At 36.7% G+C, this 21,756-nt stretch overlaps 1 protein-coding gene across 6 annotated transcripts in view; it reads right to left on the bottom strand.

Annotated features, from left to right (window-relative positions):
* LOC124137048 (neurexin-3-like) overlaps window positions 1-21,756 on the bottom strand; it is a 181,742-nt gene that overhangs the window by 65,849 nt on the left and 94,137 nt on the right. For 5 of the 6 annotated variants that reach the window (XM_048403877.1, XM_048403878.1, XM_048403876.1 and 2 more), the window contains 3 exons: window positions 5,798-5,944; window positions 4,674-4,834; window positions 4,080-4,106 (listed from right to left, as the gene is read on the bottom strand). In XM_048403877.1, the coding sequence (XP_048259834.1) occupies window positions 4,080-4,106; window positions 4,674-4,834; window positions 5,798-5,944 (335 nt within the window). The remainder of the gene's footprint in view (window positions 1-4,079; window positions 4,107-4,673; window positions 4,835-5,797; window positions 5,945-21,756) is intronic. The other variant, XM_048403879.1, reaches the window with a different exon arrangement.

The raw sequence follows: 21,756 nt of genomic DNA, 5'->3' as shown, positions 1-21,756 counted from the left end.
TGATTGTGGGTTCGAATCCCGGTTCGCCCCGATTATGTTTCTAGGTTTGTCAGCACCATACCCGTGCTCGTGGGTTTCACCGAAGTGGTAAACGTCTGAGACCTGCATCACTTCGGGCTTTCCTCCCACATTAAGCTGACATGCCGTGATATAACTGGAATACTGTTAAAAGCGGCGTAAAACCCAACTAACTCACTCTCTCCAGTAACATTTAGATTGCTCACTAGAAGATAAAAATATGCCAACTCTTTCAGCATTATTGATGGTTCTTTGTGTCCTATTATAATGTAACATTATGTTATCTAGGTATAGTAAACATGTCATCTCATGTTCCACTGTCTCTGCCTTTTAAAGATTACTGATAAAACATATCACATGTAAAGTATATTTTTCTCCTGCCTTCAAATTGTTGGACGAAGACTTTCAAAACTGAAGAAACTTGTTGCTTAAAGGGACAGGACGTCGACTGTTCTGAAGCTTTGTTTGCAAATAGTAGGCTTATCACGTGACTGGACTTTTCTCCTGTTTGTAAACAAACTCACTTATTCTGAAATAAGAACAGACGGGCCTAATGCAAGCCTTTCGCTGCACTATAAATATTGTTTTCAGTGTAGTAGTAAGTAGAGGTGACTATTGGTCTGGAAATCACTATTGCGATAACTATTGATATTGAAAGAAACTATTGCGATAACTATTGATATTGCAAGCAACTATTGCGATAAATATCGATAGTTTTCAGTGTATCATTTTAGATGGATTTTAGAGTTGGATTGATCCTTGGATCTAAAGTTTCCGATGAATGTGATAACCATAACAACAAATAGAAGTAAAGTTTGAGATATGACTTATTTGTTTTTTCTTTACCCTAATAATTTAAGAAAAAGAAACTTCCACATTACCATGTGTAAATTACTACCACTCATGATCAAAAGAAAAATAAATTTGTACAGCATTGCATGAATTTTATTGATATAGTTAATACAATTAAAACTATCAATATTCCTAACTGAAATCAATACTATTGATCGGAAACTGATTTAACAATCAAAAAGTTAAACATTTCATGACATATGTCTAATTATCTAAATGTAAAGACTCGTCCAGAATGACACCAATGCATAAGACATGAATGGACTGTCTAAGATGTGACGATGTGACAGAGGTCACAAGTCTGGCCGCAAGGATTTTGGGGTAGGAGACCAAGGCATATTTATATTGTTATCTAGGCTTTGATAAACACTGGCTTCTAATCAAATCAAGTTGCCAAATAGTATTTTTTGTAAGAAATAGTATTTTTTGTATTTTCTGTAGGAAAAACACACAAGCTTAGTTCTCTTTAATTTGCCTCTATTAAAAATCAAGACTGAAGTCAGTTTCATCTACACAGCGCCTGCATTGCCAGCTTAGCTGTTTGAAGCTCTGTTGTTTTGGTTTGATAATTGAATCGGGCATGTTCATGATATAAAAACCCAAACAGACCCATCAACGTACTGTCCCTTTTAAGATTTCTCACTTTTTTGTTAAACAAACAATTCAGCGTTCATCAGAGCAATAACAAACACACACACATCATTATATGAGTACAATAATCTTGAACACGACGTTAAATACCATTTCAACTGACCTCTTGCAAATTTCTGACACTAAAATCATGGCTAACTATGTACAGCATACAATCTTGGTACGGAAGAACATTATTACGAAGTAAGAGAATTTAAGGATGTAAACTTCTTTATTATGAGGAACACAACATTACATACTTACTCCTTCATCAGGTGAATGCTGTGAATGCTCATTCAGCTGATGAAGAACTAAGCATATACTCCGAAACTTTGTGTTCCTCATAATAAAGATGTTGGCAATCCAGAAATTCACTTCTTTATGTGTATCACTTCTAAATGCCATTCACAAACTTAAGATTATCACTATATGCTAAACAGAACTTTTGATTGTAGAATGACCTTATCAAGACACAAAGAGTTATCAGAGGGGATATTCAGCAAGAGAAGTCTCAACAAGCACGGTCAAAGACCAACAATTACAACATTCAACTAGTGTAGATTTCAGTTTCAAAATTGATTGATAACTTATCTTTAGTATTATATCAAAGTAAATAATACACTAAACAAATACGACCAATTGATATGCTGAATTAAGCATGTGGTTGCTGTTATGAATCAAAGTGTTATCTGATCTCTTATATCAAGTCCACATATGGACATTGGATTGTGCCTTACTTGCAGCTGTCCATAAAGTCTGTAGGTTAATTTGATTCTTGTCACAATATATACTGAGCATCATTATTGAGGGGTCACGAAGATAATAAGAGATAAAAGTATTCAAAAAATGTTGCATGTTCAACTTTCAAGAGTGTAGTTCAGTTACATTTGGAATGAACTATTTTATACCCACATTGACTGTTACTTGTCATGCATTGCACATGGGTAAACCACTGGTTGCATTCATGCGTGTGTTTTGGGTAGCTTTTTTTCATCACCTTCCGTCGTGCGCTTCTCGGGGATTTTAGTCACTGTCCATGTTTTCAGTTTCTAAAAGCATCCAATCAGTGTGACAAAGGCATAAATGACATGTTATTGAACTATCAATCACATTGTCAACATACTCAGACCTATTGACGCTTGTTGGCATTTGTTCATGTTGGACACCCTATATACAGAGGTGACCTACAGATTAAGATCCGGGTTAGAATTGGTTATCAGCAACCCACGCTTGTCGTAAGAATCAACTATGCTTGTCGTAAAAGGTGACTATCGGGATCAGGTGGTCCGGCTCACTGACTTGGTTGATGCATGTCATTGTATCCTAATTACATAGATAAATGCTCATGATGTCAATCACTGGATTGTCTGGTCCAGACTCGATTATTCACAGGCTGCTGTCATAGAGCTGGAATATTGCTGAGTGTGTCATTAAGCAACAAACAAACAAAGAAAACCTAGGTGACCCTTCAATAATGACACTGAGTACACATGAATCCTTTCATAATTTCATAAGAAACCATAAAAACCCATTTCTTGTACTCCATACAAGTACCAGTGAATGAACCTGATTTATGTTTTTATTTCTAATTTCAAAATCAGTTTGTTCACATCCTGTGTTGATCTTCAATGTCTTGATTTGTACCATGTCTGAGTTAACAGTGTTCTGCTAGTTATTTCCAAGATAAAATCATAAAAGGGTCATAAACTAAAATTAACAAATACTGTCATAAAAGTGACCATAATTTCAGGTACACAATATTAGAACATTTAATTCTGATACTGTTTGAGCAGGAATTTCCATTAGTAATTTTTTACCTACTTTTTGATTCATCAGCATTTTGAAAAAAAATAATTTCATTTATGACTTCTAAACAAGTAAATTAAGACAATGCACTGTATAGACTGAAACATATTGAGTCAACAGACTTTTTAATGTTTTCATTTACCAATGCAAAAGTTGTACAGATTCCACCAAGTAAATGTTTTTCAAAAGTGTTTATGTAAAAAAAACCATAAATTTATTTATCAATTTAAATTATTGCCACCAAAAGCACATTTAAAGTCTTATTTGAAAAGATGTTTTCACAATATCATAGCTGCATGAAACATCCAAACTAAAGTAGGCATCAGTAAGCAAAGCTGATAACTTCAGACTTGAGAGGGTTTTTTCCATTGAATTCAACTTTGTGTTTCACTTATGACCACTGATAAATTCATACATCTCAGTTTATTTCAAACATATCAATATGTTAAACAATCTTGCAATTTGCTTTTTGGTATGTTTTTGTCAAAAAGCTGAAATAAAAAAAATCACATTGCGTTAATCCATAAAACATTTAACAAGAAACATGATACAATTATTCAACATTTCCCAAAGGCCACAAATTCCTTGAAATGTATGTGATACTTGCAGTTGTTGACGATGTCAATCTCAACAAGACAAACCCCCATAAACCAGCACAATATATAGAGAATAGTTGTTGATTACAATAGGAGGGTTAAACATACAGGACAAGGCGGGTGAAGAGGGGGCTATACCTATCTACTAGCATGCCCGGGACATGCAAAATTACTTACAAAGCAAACCCCTTTGTCCCTAGTAAGCTGATATTACAAAATTGGAAAAAAAAAGATTGCAACAAATAAAGACAAATTATGAAAATCATGTGACAAATTGTTAACATATCACTCTCTGTGCATACTATGGTATTAGCTTGCCTGTGTCAAAAACTCTTCATGGAAATGATCTAAAAACTTGGTTCATTTCAAGAAAAATTGATCACATTCGAAAACTTGCACATCATTCTAAAATAAAAATGTCAAACCAATTCTTACATTCTGCTAACATTCCATGCAGGCAAATAAACATATTCTGGCGACTACGGGAGTCTGATTTTACCATCAGGGTTTAAATCCCGTTTACGGGAACAACCAAGTTCCATTTCAAAACAAAGAGAACAAACTATCTCATTCAACAAAGTGTAAACATTCTAAGTGTATATAATCAATTTCTTCAAAACAATATCTCCATGCGCTGTTATTCATTTAACTAAGGAGGTGCAGGTTTGTGCAATAGGCATATATAATATAGGGTAGTATAAATGTATCACTGGACTGGAGTATATAGATAATAGATCATTGACACTGTGGGATTGTGAATGTCAGCATTACCTCCCTTGCTTCTCTTCTGACCACAAGGTGGTGCCAGCGGCCATCATCAAAACGCACATGACTTGGTCGGACCTCGGCTTCATAAGCCCCTGAGCCCAGATTGATTGTAACAATTATTCCGCCATCTCTTACTGCTACATTCAAGTAATCTTTAAGATCACCTGAAAAACAAATCAAGTAATTGAAATTTGGATAACCTTTTCACAAGATTTTGATACCATTGCCCTAGGGTGAAACTGCTGCTAATCCCAAATTATGAATTGCTGAATGAAATCTCGTTATTTATTTCTGCATCACTCTAAAGCCTTTTTGTTGTTTCCAATTTCATTACTAAACACAGAAACAAATTAAGTTTAAATGTCAAGTTAGGAGGTATCAATCACATTGGTATTTAGTTGTAATGACACAAGAAAATCTTAATACCATGTTTGAGAAATTCTAAAACAAAAAGCGTCAGAAACACAGCCATTAGAGCTGGCTTCCTTGTAGCTTAAGGAACTGACATCAAAAGAAAATTAAGGTCAAAAGAAGAAATTAGGATTTATTAATATGTTGTAGATTCTTGTTTATCATAAGTGCATATATGCAGTGTGAATTACTGTTTCTAGAGCGCTGTTTGTCCATCAGACTAGTTCTGACTGACTCTGGCCAGAGTACCAAAGTAATGCTTCTTCCAAGGATCCAAATCAATGGGTTACTACAAGTGCCTCAGGCCCCCATACACATTTAAGGCCTCATTCCAAAAAGCAATCTTAGTTACTGAAGTCTGTGTCATAGTTTGGGAGATACGACCCTTGTAACACTAAGATGGCCTTGTGGAATACGTTCTAGGTATTTATGTATTCATTAAGTGTTACACAAGCTAATGTCAATAGAAAACCTATTTCAACAACAAATTTCAGAAATAACCATATGTGAAGTTACAGTTTTTCTAAAACTAACTCCATGCAGTTAAGATGAGAACACAGTTGAGTCTTTTATCTACCTCCTATTTCTCTGAGTAATACTTGAAATTGTTTCACTAGTTGTTAGGGTCACATGGTGTTAACACATGTCACTGATGAATAAGTTGTCAGAACACAGAGACAAAATGAGGCCTTAAAGACTATCAAAATGTTACTTACCTGTGAAAAACAGTATTCCATTGACTTGTTTTGTCCTAAAATCCAACTTCAATTCATCACTGTTGCTGACAATAGGGTCACCTCTACTAATAAGCTCGTAACTAAAATACTGCGCTCCAAGGAATGTGGCATCCGATGGAATCTTCTCTGAAAAAATAAATTCCTAAATATATCACAGTTGTATAAAATCTGGACTTCAAATGCCAACCTCATTATTCATTGGGGGAAAAAGAATCAATCTTGTTAAAAGCTACAAAGCTATAATAATGAATTCCTAAGAGGTTTACATACATGAAGGCACCTCCATCTGTCATTTTATTTTGTATATTACTAATATATTAGTTTCAACTTTTACAGACAATACATAATGAAATCTCAAATAATATACAATATCAAAAAAGAGATATGCCAGCTGCGTCCCTCACCAAATCAGGGCCTTATTTGGTAACTATAGCTACAAGACCTTATTCTTTATGTTTTCTGTCTACAAAAGAAGTTAAAGAACATCCGATTCTTTCATTTCATCCGATTCACATAATTATCATGTCATGCCATGACATGACAGATTATCTAAAGTAACATAAAAGAAGCGGGAGTTCTTTAACTTCTTTTGAGTAGTATACATTAATTTCTTCTTGTGTCAACATTTATTCCACTGGATAGTCAAAGGCTTATGTCAGAACCAGTTTTACACATAATCAAGGCTCAAAGCTGTTACCTTGAAATATATAGGACAATGCTTGGTCATAAATAAGGAAACATAATCTACAGTTTGTCATCACCATGGTTACGCACATATTTCCATGAACACACAATGAGTGAATGTCTGATATCGACATGTCTAAGTATCTGAGAATAATAACCTACCATTACTCCACATGATTCATCAAGGCATCCTGTTATTAATGTGGTGTGTCATACATAGCATATAGATCAGGATAATTACTAAGATCAGTGTCATTAGCGTCATCACAGAGTTATTATTAGTGAACAACGTCAGTAACAACTAGCTTTCTAAGAGAGGAACATACTCAACAGCACAAGAGACCATATACCAATATACACACATATGGTCTTGTCAGTACTTGGAAATTACCTGTCAGTTAGTATTTTGTCTTAGTCTCATTCTTGTAGAAGCCAAAAATAATATTATCTGAAGCTTGTTGATGTGTCTGTTTGGCATGCATAAACATAACTGATTATGGAGAAATGAGCCTCTCACGGTTGGACAAGAAATAAAAAGTCAGACTTCTAATTCTTGCTTTGAATTCATACACATTGTAAGAGAAGATAATGACTAGTGAACCTTGAGTGGCATACTGTATATATAACTGAATAGCAGCAATATTATTGCATTGATTTTACCAACTAACAGAGGATAGTTTCAGCCTTTCTAAACTAATGTATGTTGATATTTTGGGAAGAATGGCCTATAAAACAAATTTAGCATAAATCTTAAGCAACTGAAAACACCATTTTGAAGACCTAAGTTCATTTCAAATAATTATCTGATTATTCAAATCCTTGCAATTATCTTTGACAAAAAACATTTCCACAAATTCAATTTTGTTAGCCAAAACTCTTAAGCTGCTTAAGGAATTCTAAAGTAGCACCCAAAGGCATTAGCAAGTCTTTTTATCTTAGAAATCAAACAAAGACTTCAAAACCTAGCTTGGCAACAACTCTTGACTACACTAACATTATCTGATTGGTCACGCCAGCCTCAAACGTACATAAACACAATCCCTGGTACCTTCATCCCGAAGCATGTATTGGAATTTTCATTCAATTTTCATTTGATACAACAACTGCAAAAGCTTTCTGGTCAATATTGTCTTAAGCTTTTTAATATTGTACAAGCAGGAGTAAATTCTACGATCAATACCCGACAATAAGTTGTCATTAGAAAACCACGTTTACTGATGTGTTATTGGTTGGTAGCAAGTGATTTGACCTTAAGGCCTGTAATTAAACAGTTTTGTTAAGAACCCTTCATACTGTCGTGACATGGCTATCTGTTTCCGTAACTTTTCTACTTAAAGATTGCCATGGGAACAAAAATGTCCTCAAAAAGAATTTTAGTCTCCATCTTGAAATACACATTAGGATGAGACTCTTTTTGGAACAAGCGATGTGTATCTTCTGTATTATCTGCATCAACCCTGCATGCATCTCATCCTTCAAGTAAGACAAAACTTTTTCTGACGATGAGTGGCAATAGTTTAGGACAAATGCCCCCAAACTACATATGAAAAATGTCTCAATAGTACAATTAATACCTGTGCCATTTTCATATCAACATAATCAAAAGCCCATACAGTGGTGAAGGGAGCTAAGCAATTTCATTGTGGAACCATCGACTATGATTATAGGCACTGATCACCAAACATTACTGAAGGCAGTGTCCCAATCAGCGAACTGATGTAACTGGGAGTGTGGTCTTCCCACGGCTCGTGGAGCAATTCCAACATGGGATCAGCGGTAGTGAAACAGTATTGATTTCCCATGCATCACCCCACTCCCTCCATCTTTCCTCTCCACACTGAACAGATTCTGCAAGCAACGAGTGCCATAACAACACCAAGATCAATGTGGTTTGAATATTACAGCCTGCGCTTCACAACGTACACGGATGATTTTTACAATTTTCGTAATGATGCAAGCAAGGTTAATGACAGAATCGTTCCCACATATAATAAAACATGAGCCAGCAACGACCTTGACATTTGTGAAGGCCCTTGTGGTATTTCTGGCTCAGAAAACCATTTTGAGGCGCTGCCATAGTGCTATCTGACTTTGGACTGGGTTTAGGCAAACATGAACATATACCCCAAGGCTTTCCAGACTCCAGCCTGCAAATACTGCCATGTTTGGTAATCTTGGAAGTAACAGATGGTCATATTCATATGGTTTCAGCAACTTTTATCACTCATACAAGTACCTCTAGACACCTTTATCTCTTTAAGCCAACACCTCAGAGTAATGCCTATGTCAATACAGGCAATGCTTAATGTAACCAAAATAGTTCAACTTAAGGACTTAAAGGAAATCTCTGCTTTAAGTCAGGTTTCTGCACAGATGTCAAACATGATCTCTCATTTCAAATTTACTCTCTGTTAATTGCTTTGACAGTTGGTAATAGCAGAATATGTGAAAAATCCATTTAGCAGTCAATAAAGACACTTTTTCATTGAAGGACTACTTTCATGTCTGCAGACTACCATGTGCCCAACGTATGCATAGTCTGTATAACCACATTTAACTAAGTAACCAAGTCCTTTGGCAACATTCCAGATTTATTGTCAGCTAAATCATATCTTCTTTTCAAAAATCTTCAAGGAAATGAATGCAAAAGTCAAGTCAAGAATCAATAATGTGCTCCCTTGTCTTAATAATTGTCAACAAACAGCAACTAGTACACCTCATAACATGAACATTATTTTTCAGGTAAACAATTGACTTGCCTTTGCATGTGTTTGTGACTGTGCCACTGGGGGATAGGATACATGCACCTGGTATCATCGTTATTAGATAGTGATTCATAAACACACACTCATGATGCAGTCGGAATCATCAAATCAACTCTGCTTGTAGCAAAGATTCCTTTCGACTATGGAAAGGGTTTTGTCACTTTTATTATTATATCTAATACTGCTTGAGAACTATGAAATGTGTTTCTACAGAACTTGTTTCTTCCAAACAGCATCAGTCATGACCCTACAACCCCAGTAAGGATAATCTTTATGAAATAATACATATTGTGTAGGGTCTTGTTCCTTCTTCAATCCTCTTTTGCATCATCTTAACACCTTTAGACCACAAATCATCAAAGGAATGACTGTGATGAATTGACACTGAGAAGCTATAGCAGTGATGAAGATAAGTCGAAAGTCTACTCAGTATCTCTCAATGTCATGGGTCCAACTTAAGATTTTGTTTGTAAAGACTGAAGTTTTTCTTCCAGTATCTATAAAAACTTCCCCGATACAAATTGTTCCAGTCAGCATGAACTGAATGACCCATCAACAATTACAAATTGTATCTTCTCTTTCAATAAAGCTTTGAATCAACAAAGCTCTGAAGAACCACTGCTGGCTTCTCATCACACCTTAAGAGCTAGCCATCAATCTGAGACACATAATCACTTTATCAGACAAGGATTCCAACCGTTTCAGCATATGCACTCAAATACGATGGGCATTTAAACACAGGTTGGAAACGTCTAAATCATCATATTCTATTCTCCCAGGGCATATGACTGAGAGAAGTTATTATCAGATATTGATTAGCTGACCTGCGTGTCACCTCTGTGTTGAGTGCGATTTGCAGTTTACACCTACGGAACCACCTTGGGCATTGTTATATGATCTCAGAACATGATGATGACGCTTCTGTCATAACATTGGACATAAAATGTTTTTAGAAACTTCAAAGGATCCACACTAAATCCTCTGCAAAAATATCTGTTTTGAAAGCCTCTAAATGCCAAAAAGTGATGTCAACAAGCAATATCACACAGTCTCCATAGAACCCTACGACAATTCATTGATATGAATAGAAATAGATGTTACTGAACTTAAAATCCAGCCTGTCTTACGGCACTTCATGGACTGAAATCTTATTGATATTTCCTTTCTCCTTTCAACCCTAAAAACAAGACAATGTAGGCTATCTACAAACTTGATTTTCTATTATGAATTGGCAGCTTGATGGTGCTGGGATGCTGCAAAGTAATAAAACTCCACCAATCACACACAAAAAGATTGCAGATTAAACTTGAAATTCATTTTACAAATTCAAATAGAAACCAGTTCCCTCCCCCTTGTATAATGAAGACACCTAGCACATTGCATGCAGACTCCCAACTGAAAATAGTGTCTGTGTTGAATGAATCAATACAATGTAATGCTTATGAAATGAAGCTCAAAGGATGCATCTTAGAAACTCTGCCAAATGTCACCAAACTATTGAACCCTATCTTCCAAGATGACGACAGGAGTCTTGGCTAGAATATGCGCTTCTCTTAGTCTGGGGATCATCATGATGGATATCTTTCTGATTCCTTTCTTCACTTATTGTCCACATATTTGTGTATTTTATGACATGATCATTATCAAAAGTATTTCAGGTTCTAAGAAAATATCATGGTTGAATGATAATATTCACTTGCTGGAGTTTTTTATTTCAGTGAAAGCTTCAATGCTCATAAAAGTTACCACTTGATTGCTGTTTTATGCAGTTATTGCTACCACCTTACAAAATAGGAATCTTATTTTGTCAGACAGACATCTTTTGACTATCATCTGCTGTTCCTGTTCTTAGAAAGAGATTTTCACATGTGATGACTTAGCTTCATAATGTGCATTACACACACTTCTTTTGAATCCTGGTTTGCCCCAATAATGTTGCTAGGTTTGTCAGCATCATATATCTATGCTCGTGGGTTTCATCAAAGTGGTCTGAGACCTGCATCACTTCAGACTTTCCTCCTACATAAGCTTACACGCCGTGATGTAACTGGAATACTGTTAAAAGCAGGATTAAACCCAACTCACTAACCCACACACCTAAACTTCTATCAGTTAAATAACCTGGAATACACTGACCTCACAGACTTAAGGGGATCAACTACAGCTACTACATATACATGAGTGATGACAATCAATAACTATTTCATGAAACTGTCCATCACACGATATGGAAGGCTTAATCAACAGCTATCTTATGACGTTAGCAGGAATCTTTGTCCAATCCCCTTGTACTAATACTTATCCTAGAAACAATCTGTGCCGAACTGAATGACCATTCTTCTACCATAAGATGCCCGCTTCTGACATACCAAAATTAAATCTATGGTCTCCTAAGACGCCCCATGGGAAATCTAAGGAAAATAGCTCTCATCCTATGAGGACATTTAATTCGAAAATGTCATACCTTCAGATTGGAAACGACCAAGCCCATGTTCAGATACCGTATGATAAATGACAGCAATTATAACAGGATCAAAATTCTAATTAAGTAGATGGCTGAATTTAAGAACACAATCAGTGTTATGAAGGATTCCCTGCTGTGCAATGTGAACATACACTTATTGACAAACTAGTGAACTCACTATTGTGCCTGTCATATACAATCAGTGTAACCCATGCCTCGATTTGACATGTTCTCAAAAATCTTTTTGCTATTTTCCAAATGTCTAATGGTGTTCTTACCAGATGCATGTATACATCACTTTGAATTATTTAGTTCCAAGATCCTGCATGAAATGACTCCGGAGATGAGGTGGAAAGGTGTTTATTGTCATGTTCAAGATTATTTCACTTATACAGCAACATGGATGCAAATATATGTGGCTGCTTGTACTAGCTAGTCTGGGCTTATGCTGGTTCTGTAGAGTTAGCCCACTTAGATACCGTGCCTCAGTTTAACATGGATGCCCCACTCAGACACAGTAAATGACTCCAAGACAACTAGTCCTTGCTTTACTAAATAATGCCAAATGCCAGGAAGGGTAACAACAAGTACCATCTTTTTAACATGTTTTGGTAAGATACAGCCAGAGGATAGAACCACCGACCTTCCTCTCTCTGGGCAGATGTTCTATCCACTCAACCACAGGATTCCAGAAATTAGTTACATGACTGAACTCTGTGTGCACTGAAGGCATTAAATAAATATCTTGAAAATCTAAATTTTCAGATTGTTTCATTTGGTATTGTATCGTAACAATACAATTGAGATATATATTGCATTATGACAATTTTGCCTCACACACTCATAAATCTTACAGTCCTTGTCTTATCCCCTTAATGCCTAGTGCCAGGCAAGGTAACAACAAGAAGCACCATCTCTTATCGTCTTTTGGTATGACAAGCCCGGGGCTCGAACAACCAACCTCCCACTCTCTTTACATGTAACCAAGTAGTTGTGCGGCCTTATTAGGAGTGGAATTCCTACCTGTCATGATCTGTTAATCCCAAGACAGGGTGGAGTGAGTGAGTGAGTGAATGAGTATGGTTTTACACTGCTTTTAGCATCACTTTTAGCACCATTCCAGCAATATCACGGCAGGGGACACCAGAAATGGGCTTCACACATTGTACCCATGTGGGGAATCAAACCCGGGTCTTCGGCGTGGCGAGCAAACGCTTTAACCACTAGGCTACCCCACCACCCCAACAGGGTGGAACAGCGGTCAGCCTCATAATCTGTCACATGGGAAGCCTGGGTTCAAAACCAAAATGGATGCCTAATTTTGTTGAAATATGACCAAAACAATTTTAACCGTCTCAAATATGTATCAACATATTTCATAAACAAACAAGTTACAAATATAAAGCCACACAGACCATACTATGTTATGAAATCTTATCAGTTCCAGACTAATATCCAGTCACTGACATGACCAAGAGCAGTGTAACAAATAGCCATGAAACCCTGATGATCAAGATTACCAGGATCTACTTGAGCAAGCACTTGTGCTGAACAGGCCCTGCCAGTTCAGAGGTATTATTACACAACATTGTCACCCCTGTTTTATTTCAGAATTTGTTTTATTGCTATTTACAACATAAAATGATGGACTTGCAGGGCAGATATCGGAAGGTCTGGAAACAGAGGTATGTTATTTCATGTAAAAATGGGGACTTGAGGGAAAGGATACGTCCACTGGAGGCACTTCATTTGATTTGTAGATTCTATGATCCTGATCCACATTCAGAGGTGTTGTTCATGCTATCACATGTTGCATAAATGTTAGTGATTATGTCAAGATCTATTTGCAACAAGGTCTCCTTTATTATCAGTCAGTTACAAGAGAAAGTAGTTTGTGCTGGCAGACTGCCAGTGCTAATATCTCAAGCCATGTCTTGTATGGCAAATATTTGAGATTTGAAGAGATAAACCTGAAACCCATCTCATTATTTAAGTCTACTTGATGAAACATCTGATTGGAGATGTTCATGTCTGTCCTTGATACCTATCAAGTATCCCCACCCTACATGACAACCTGTTTCTTAATTACAGCTGTAATATCAACACAATTGAACAATGAAAGATGGCCTGTTTTATGTGAAACCTGAAACCCATCTCATTATTTAAGTCTACTTGATGAAACATCTGATTGGAGATGTTTATGTATGTCCTTGATACCTATCAAGTATCCCCACCCTACATGACAATCTGTTTCTTAATTACAACTGTAATATCAACACAATTGAACAATGAAAGATGGCCTGTTTTATCATTTCATCAATATTCATATGCTAAGGTACCAAATCTGATCACGAATGAGCTGTAAAGAATTAGTTTATCATGATGTAAACATTTGCAAAACAGAAACAGGATAATGCTCTACTCAATGGAAACAGCAACTGGATAATGCTCTACTCAATGAAAACAATCCCATAATGACGAGCAAGAATCTTGTACACCAACTATCCAAGTAAGACCATGATAAGATGGTGATCATCCAACAATGTTGAGGATGGTAACTATACACCCAACACGTCATTTGGTTGGACATCAAAGGCACACCAACGACTGCGATCGAAATTATTTGCCGATACGGTCCCAAGAGGATGATATACTGCCTTAATTACTACAATGACACACCTTGCTTCCAATCAATACAGTGCTGGGATTAAATACAAAAATTACCATCATGGCAGTATTTTCTCGTGATACGAAGACATTGAGTGTATTTTGTGTATGCTAGAGAAAAACAGTGACGCGTGTGTGCAGGTGTATCTTTACATTAAGATCAAAGCAATTTTTCCTTGACAATGATCACTGCTGGAACGAGCATGGTGGGTTTAACAGTAACATAATCAGCACATATATAACATTGTGCATCACAATCTGACATATTGATTCTACATGGCAACATCTAGCATAATCATAACTTTAGTATACAGATATATTCATTATATTATATTTTCACTTATCAATACATAGACACCCAGGAAAGGTAAATCTGTAAAAGAAGATTGACAACTAACTCCATAATTTTGAGAACACTTATTCCCCACCCACCCATCGGTAGTCAGGGTGATAACTGTGATATCACATGTATTCATAACAGTACCAGCAGTATAACCTTCAGTGGTCAGGATAGTACCAGTGGTAGCACATGTGGTATTCAGAACAACAGTACAAGTGGAATATACTTCAGTAATCAGGATAGTACCAGTGGTAGTAATATTATGCGGATGACAGAACAGTACCAGTGGTAGCATATGTGGTTATTAGTGCGTAACTGGTAATGTAACACAAAAGTGTGTTCTCGGATGGAAAAATCTTCAAATTGTTTAGTTGATATCATATGCAAAAATCTATGTAAACGTTAATAATAACTCAACCAACATAATATGTTGTGGCGAAAATATGAGAAAAATTAAGAAGAAAATCGCAAAGTTTTTCTCTCTCCAAACAACCATTGTTGACAAGGCTTACATATTCTTTGCTGAACTGAATAAAAAATGTAAAAAGAAGTAGCAAGAAACTAAGGACATGATTGACAAAGGCCCTCTCATTTGATGGTATTTTTCCCCAGGTCCCTTCCCGAGTGGCCTCTGATTACCACATCAGTGGAGACTATCTGTGACATAATGACAGTGTCCAAAGTGATTCTCACACATTCACTTGATGCGCTCTACCCTTACTTAGGTATGCATTGGTTCTGGAGGCCAGCCTAAATACTGTAATGCCCTATAGCTGAAGGATCCCATGTTGTAACACTGGAAGCCATCCTAATGGAACATATGCCTGGGCAGGGAATCAGGATGTTATCCATGTTTACTTAATCACTTTTACAAACATAAAAATTGTTCCTTGAGTGATATCTTGCCACGCTTGTAATATAATGGACATTTCGTGGTTTATTTCTGACACTAGGTCAACCTAGTTATTAGTGCTAGTCATGTACAAGGGTAGGCATTAATTCCCCACATGGGTACAATCTGTTCCTGGCGTCCCTCCACCTTGGTACATCTGCAGTATTGCTTACAGCAGCAAAAAACCTCCATACCCTCACTTGTAGTTAATTTCTTGTATCACTTTAATAATTTCAGACCACTTGCATCAAACCCACTTAATGATAATTCAAAAAGATTTTTCTTTCACCACAGCTCCATCCAAACTGAGCAAACCATATTTTCGTTCATGACATGTGAAACAATTGACACATGTTTTCCCAAATGAAATCGTTTAGAACCACCAAGCCTGAACGACATAAATCTTTAAGAAGTATCCAACACACCAGACTAGTCCTCAACAACTGTGACAACTCTAAACGCCTTAACTCTAACACGTAACAAAAATCTCTCCTATTGATTGTAGCCACTTGTTTTCTGGTCGCGGCCTCAGCTCTTTTTCTCCATTCATGAAATTACACATCCATGGCAATCTAGCGATGTTGTCAGGTGGGAACAATAAAGTGACAGAGGACCTGAATAATGGATAAGATTTGGGTCTAACCTATGCATAGAGAAGGGCACTGCAACTTCCGCCGCCATGTCATAAAAAGACAATCTTGTTTACATCAAGGAGGTTATTCTATTTACCAATGTACAGGAAACGGGAGAAATGTGATGCTGAAGACGTCCCACACTGGCAGGAGACTGACAACTGCAGTTCTAACCCACACTGCCATCATGCAACATGACTCCTACAGCATAATACAGACCCATTTCAAAGCACTTATTGTTAAGTACCATGACACTCTTTCTGTGAAACAGACGTCATGGACATTGTTCGAAAAAGCTACACAAATAGGACCTAAGCCTTGAGACACAGCCTTCCTTGATACTCATGGTCCTATGATTGTGTTGATAAAAGGTGCAGATGAATAATTTATAGGATATCAAGTTGAAAAAGTTGGCTTTGTGATGAACTATTTACAGTGTTCCGAACTCTGAACTTACAGTCAAGTGCTGATGTCTTGATAAGGATGGTATGGGGAAAAACATCTTTATGATGCAAATTTAATAATATTTAAAAAAAAAATAATACAATTATGATATGTGTTAGTAAAGACACACATATATCTATGTACATCTTTGGTATATAAGACAAAAACACAATACAAGTAACAAAATCAAATTGAAAGACAGATTAGTGAACATGTGAACGTTGCATCTGTAACACCTTGCAAGTAATTATACAGTGTCAAATACTTGTACAAATTTTATACATTTCAAGACAGTGACAATTTCATAAAAATGAAATGATATCCACAAAGCCTTGTTACTTTGTCCAGAGTTTGTCTAGACTGTCTAATATTAGTACACTGGGTGACTGGGTAGCCATCTCTGGTCAAGTAAATATCAGATTTCACCAGAAAGCTTAGGTTGAAGACAAGAATGGCTAGTGCAAAAGACAAACAGCTCTGAATACATTCAGAATAAAGTGCACTAATTAGTGCTACTTCATCAGAAGGCATGATTCAGAACAGCACTGTCATGATGAAGGATCTGAATATAAAAAGATGTTCCACTTGCTTGAACCAAAAAACAATTCAAAGAGATGTTATTGTTTATGTCAATCCCTTTTCTAGGTGTCTTCAGTTTTTTATGATATTTATGTTGCCAAATATAAATCATATCATTCCTTCAAATACTGATTGGAAATTTAAAGTGCATCTTTTGCCTCACTTGATTACTCGCACTATAGATCATCAAGGGAACCAACAGTACCACAGAAATGAATTATTAGCATCCAGTTCACATATGACTCATGAGTAATGAAGCAAGAAAGGAATAAATCTTTCAGGATGAGGCTTGTTATTGATCGGACTTGAAAAAGACAGAATTAGTATCCAAATGGTCATTGCAATCCCTTCTTCGGGCAAAATAATTTGATTAAAGAGCATTACAATTACTCATGTCAATGCAGGTTAAAATTAGCATGTTTCTATAATATTTCTGCCACTGATAATACCAAATCATCACAGGCAAAAGCTTTCAGATGTTTGCTTAAAAAATGCATGTGGTAATTTATTGTTAATGGGGGATAAACAGCTCATAGGAGTTGTTTGAAGATGTGTACACTTTGAACCATCAGATCTGATGTCAGCACAACCTCTGACATTAAGCATCAATAGACTCATAATGATCCATAGAATCGGTCAAGCTCAAATGTTTCATCATGATTAACATTCAAATCCTACTGGTTTGTTATTCATAGACTTACAAATTCAGATTCTGATCAAATAAAAGAATCATAACAATCTACATACATGTTAAAACTATGCATATACTGTGTCACAGGTTTAGGCCAATCGGATTCATTTATCAAAGGTTTGGGAGCAATTTCCCATGAGTGACTTTATCTCCATCATAAACTTTTACCAAAGCCAAGATTTCTGCCATGTTAACCAGTAAGGTAACAATAACAACACACATATACTCTCGTATGTACCCTTTACGTCAAGGAATAGTTAATGTTAAATAATTTATGTGATAATTGTTTATTTCAGGTAAATTTAGTACTTGATTATGGTCTGATGACATAAATAACATCAACAAATAACATAGCTGTGTGTTGCTTTGTTTCTTTACTTGAAGAAACAACACCACTTAGAAAGATACATGTGGGTATATATAGATATAGATATAGATATATATAGAGATATACAAAAATAGTCAAATCAAACATTTATACTTTTTATTGTGAACAGGTAACTTTATCAATCTATCAACTCAATAATTAGTCACAATGCAGGAATGAAAGCCATACATGGCCTGTCATAACACAGATAAATCTATGGATATTTTGTATTACATACACTAGCAAGTGTAATAATTAAAATATGTAGTAAGGAGACACAAAAAAGTCACACGACATGATGAACTGAAGTTCCAGTGGAGTATATTATTTATCCATGTCAATCACATGCCTACAATGGGAATAAAGTTTTGAAAGTCATTTTCACAAATTTATCGACATCAAAATATGTTGGGTTAAGTTTTCCATTGGTACCATGTCATTTTTCATCACCAACAAGGGGGCGGTCGGGTAGCCTAGTGGTTAAGCGTTTGCTCGTCACGCCAAAAACCCGGGTTCGATTCCCGACATGGGTACAATGTGTGAAGCCAATTTCTGGTGTACCCCGCTAAAAGCAGCGTAAAACCAAACTCACTCACTCACTCATCACGAACATAGAGAGAGACTTCTGTATTGTCTGCACTGCTGCAAGCTATGAAGCGTTGTGTGATCTGGATCACAAATGGAATGTGGTCTCATATTCACAATATACTGCTAAAATCACTTACAGCTGTACTTTATTCTCTCGATTCCGGGGTAGAACAGGTCGTCAGCAACCCATGCTTGCCGTAAAAGGTGTCTATGCTTGTCGTAAAAGGCGACTAACAGGATCGGGTGGTCAGGCTTGCTGACTTGGTTGATGTATGTCATCGATCCCAATTGCGTGGATGGATGCTCATGATATCAATCACTGGATTGTCTGGTCCAGACTCGATTATTTAAGGACGGCCGTCATATAGCTGGAATATTGCTGAGTGCGGCGTAAAACAACAAACCAATCAATCAATGTACTTTATTCTCAAATAATTATGAATAAGACGCTTACCAAAAAGGTAACAACACTAATTGCTTCATTAAAAGATATTTGTTATCATTGAAACTAATATCATATGAATCGTGTTGATGAGTCTAAATACATAACTGGGTATTATACTTATTATCACTGATCTTCCTTTGACATAAAGCAAACAATAAACTACCCGGTAATGAGACAGTAATTGTTTAATTGTTTGGCTGATATGGCTGTGCAAACTGCTAACTGGTCACAACAAAGCTTTAGCAAATTGCGTGTGAACTAGTGAGTGAGTGAGTGAGTATGGTTTTACGCCGCTTTTAGCAATATTCCTGCAATATCACGGCGGGGGACACCAGAAATGGGCTTCACACATTGTACCCATGTCAGGAATCGAACCCGGGTCTTCGGCGTGACGAGCTAATGCTTTAACCACTAGGCTACCCGACCGCACTGCGTGTGAACTATGACCAATAAAGTGGCCTTTGTTATTCAACCGGCTACAATAGTCAGTGGTCCACTTATGCTTGAAGATGGTCACATGCCTGTTACACTAACATATAATATATATGATGAGTTGAAGGCCAACACGACACCACAACTGACCAAAACTTATTATATGTCCATCAATATAGATTTATGCAGTGAAACCTTGGTAACATCAAACTGAAAAGTTAGTGAGTTTTCCATGGTTCCAGACAAGGGAAGCGCCACTATCAGACCATAGTGCCAGCAAGGGTTCTGCCATGACAATGGAGTTTCATTATCTTGAACGACAGATAGATTGACTTTAAGCACTTCTAATGAAACAGGTTTAAAATGCAATTTGTCATTCTTTTATTTCAGTGAAGTCAATGCTGCTATGGTCATGCAAGGCAAAAACTTGAATAGGTTGTGATATTGGAAGCTTTCCAGTTCTCATCCCAAACTGGCTTCCACAGGGGATATTACTTGGGTGAGATCCAAGAAGATACTGCTACAATGAATAGAAACAACATTTCAAATGTCAAAATAAGATGGACATTTTACAACTACTACATCAGTGACAGATTCCTCTTAAGTTAGAGGCACGTGAAGACGCCGGGGTAGAATAGGTCTTCAGCAACCCATACTTGTCGTAAAAGGCGACTAACGGGATCGGGTGGTCAGGCTTGCTGACTTGGTTGATACATGTCATCGATCCCAATTGCGTGGATCGATGCTCATGATATTAATCACTGGATTGTCTGGTCCAGACTCGATTATTTTACAGACCGCCGTCATATAGCTGGAATATTGGTGAGTGCGGCGTAAAACAACAAACCAACAAACCAAATCTTAAGTTAGAGGTGAGTATAGTCTTCCGCCGCAAAATAATGGCAGGGAACACCTATCTTTTGCGCGATGAGTGAACGCATTAACCACTAGGCTACCTTACAGCCCACTAAGTTAGAAGTGATGTAGAAGTTAACGCATAAAGGCCGTGACATAAGCTCGGACTTTGACAGTTGATTCTATTACGTTACATTTGGTAGTGCTCTGAGCTGAACTGTTACCATAGTAATCAGTTAATGTGGAACTGGGTAACAGTCTCTAACATAAGCAGGGCCTGTGTACCTATCACTTTATTTCATGTTACTGTCAGTAAAAGGTTGAGCTTGATTTCCCCTGGTGGATAAACACTATGTTCAGGGAGGTTTTTTACGTATGTTGCTGATGAATTTTCACTGTAGTAGCAGCTGGTTCCTGGCTTGTAATGCTAGGTTCCCGTCAACCTAATTTACATCTATTTCCAATTAAGGTAAATGTATTGCCTGCTTTGAAACAGAGTCACATACTGTTTGTGCTCCTTTTGTCCTCTCATTTGCTTATGTTCAGTGCATAGGGAATAGACTATTGTGTTGCAGCTCTTTCAGTGAAACAATCCCTTGTCAGTGAGTCTTGTCATTCTTACATTTTTCTGATGACCTGTGAGTACACTATAATGCCTTACTTAATTCATTGACAATTTTTAATGTAGACATCATACCTGATATATAGAATACCAACCACTTCATTTTCTGATGCATAGTTTTACCATGGCAAGTTTTCAATTGTTAAATAAACGTAACTGTGAGCTACAGGTAACATAATGTCAACCACAAACAATATCTCTCACTTTTGTTGTAGCCAAAAAGTTTAAATTTACTTTGTCATGGTCAAATAATGGTGATCTTACCATGCTTTTAAAGTAACTATTTATCTCTTCTTTAAATGTTCTGGCTAATGCACCTACTTTATGACCCGTTGGGATTCTGGGTTACAATTGGTCTTCATCAACTCCTGCTTGTCAGAAGAGGCAACTAACAGGATCGGGTGGTCAGGCTCGCTGACTTTGTTGATGCATGTCATCGATCCCAATTGTGTAGATCAATGCTCATGAAAT

Source organism: Haliotis rufescens, unplaced genomic scaffold (assembly GCF_023055435.1).
Source record: "Haliotis rufescens isolate VD_foot unplaced genomic scaffold, xgHalRufe1.0.p SCAF_3, whole genome shotgun sequence".
NCBI classification, from domain to species: domain Eukaryota; kingdom Metazoa; phylum Mollusca; class Gastropoda; order Lepetellida; family Haliotidae; genus Haliotis; species Haliotis rufescens.
The sequence above is the reverse complement of the archived record's forward strand: the minus strand, read 5'-3'. Positions and strand labels throughout refer to the sequence as shown.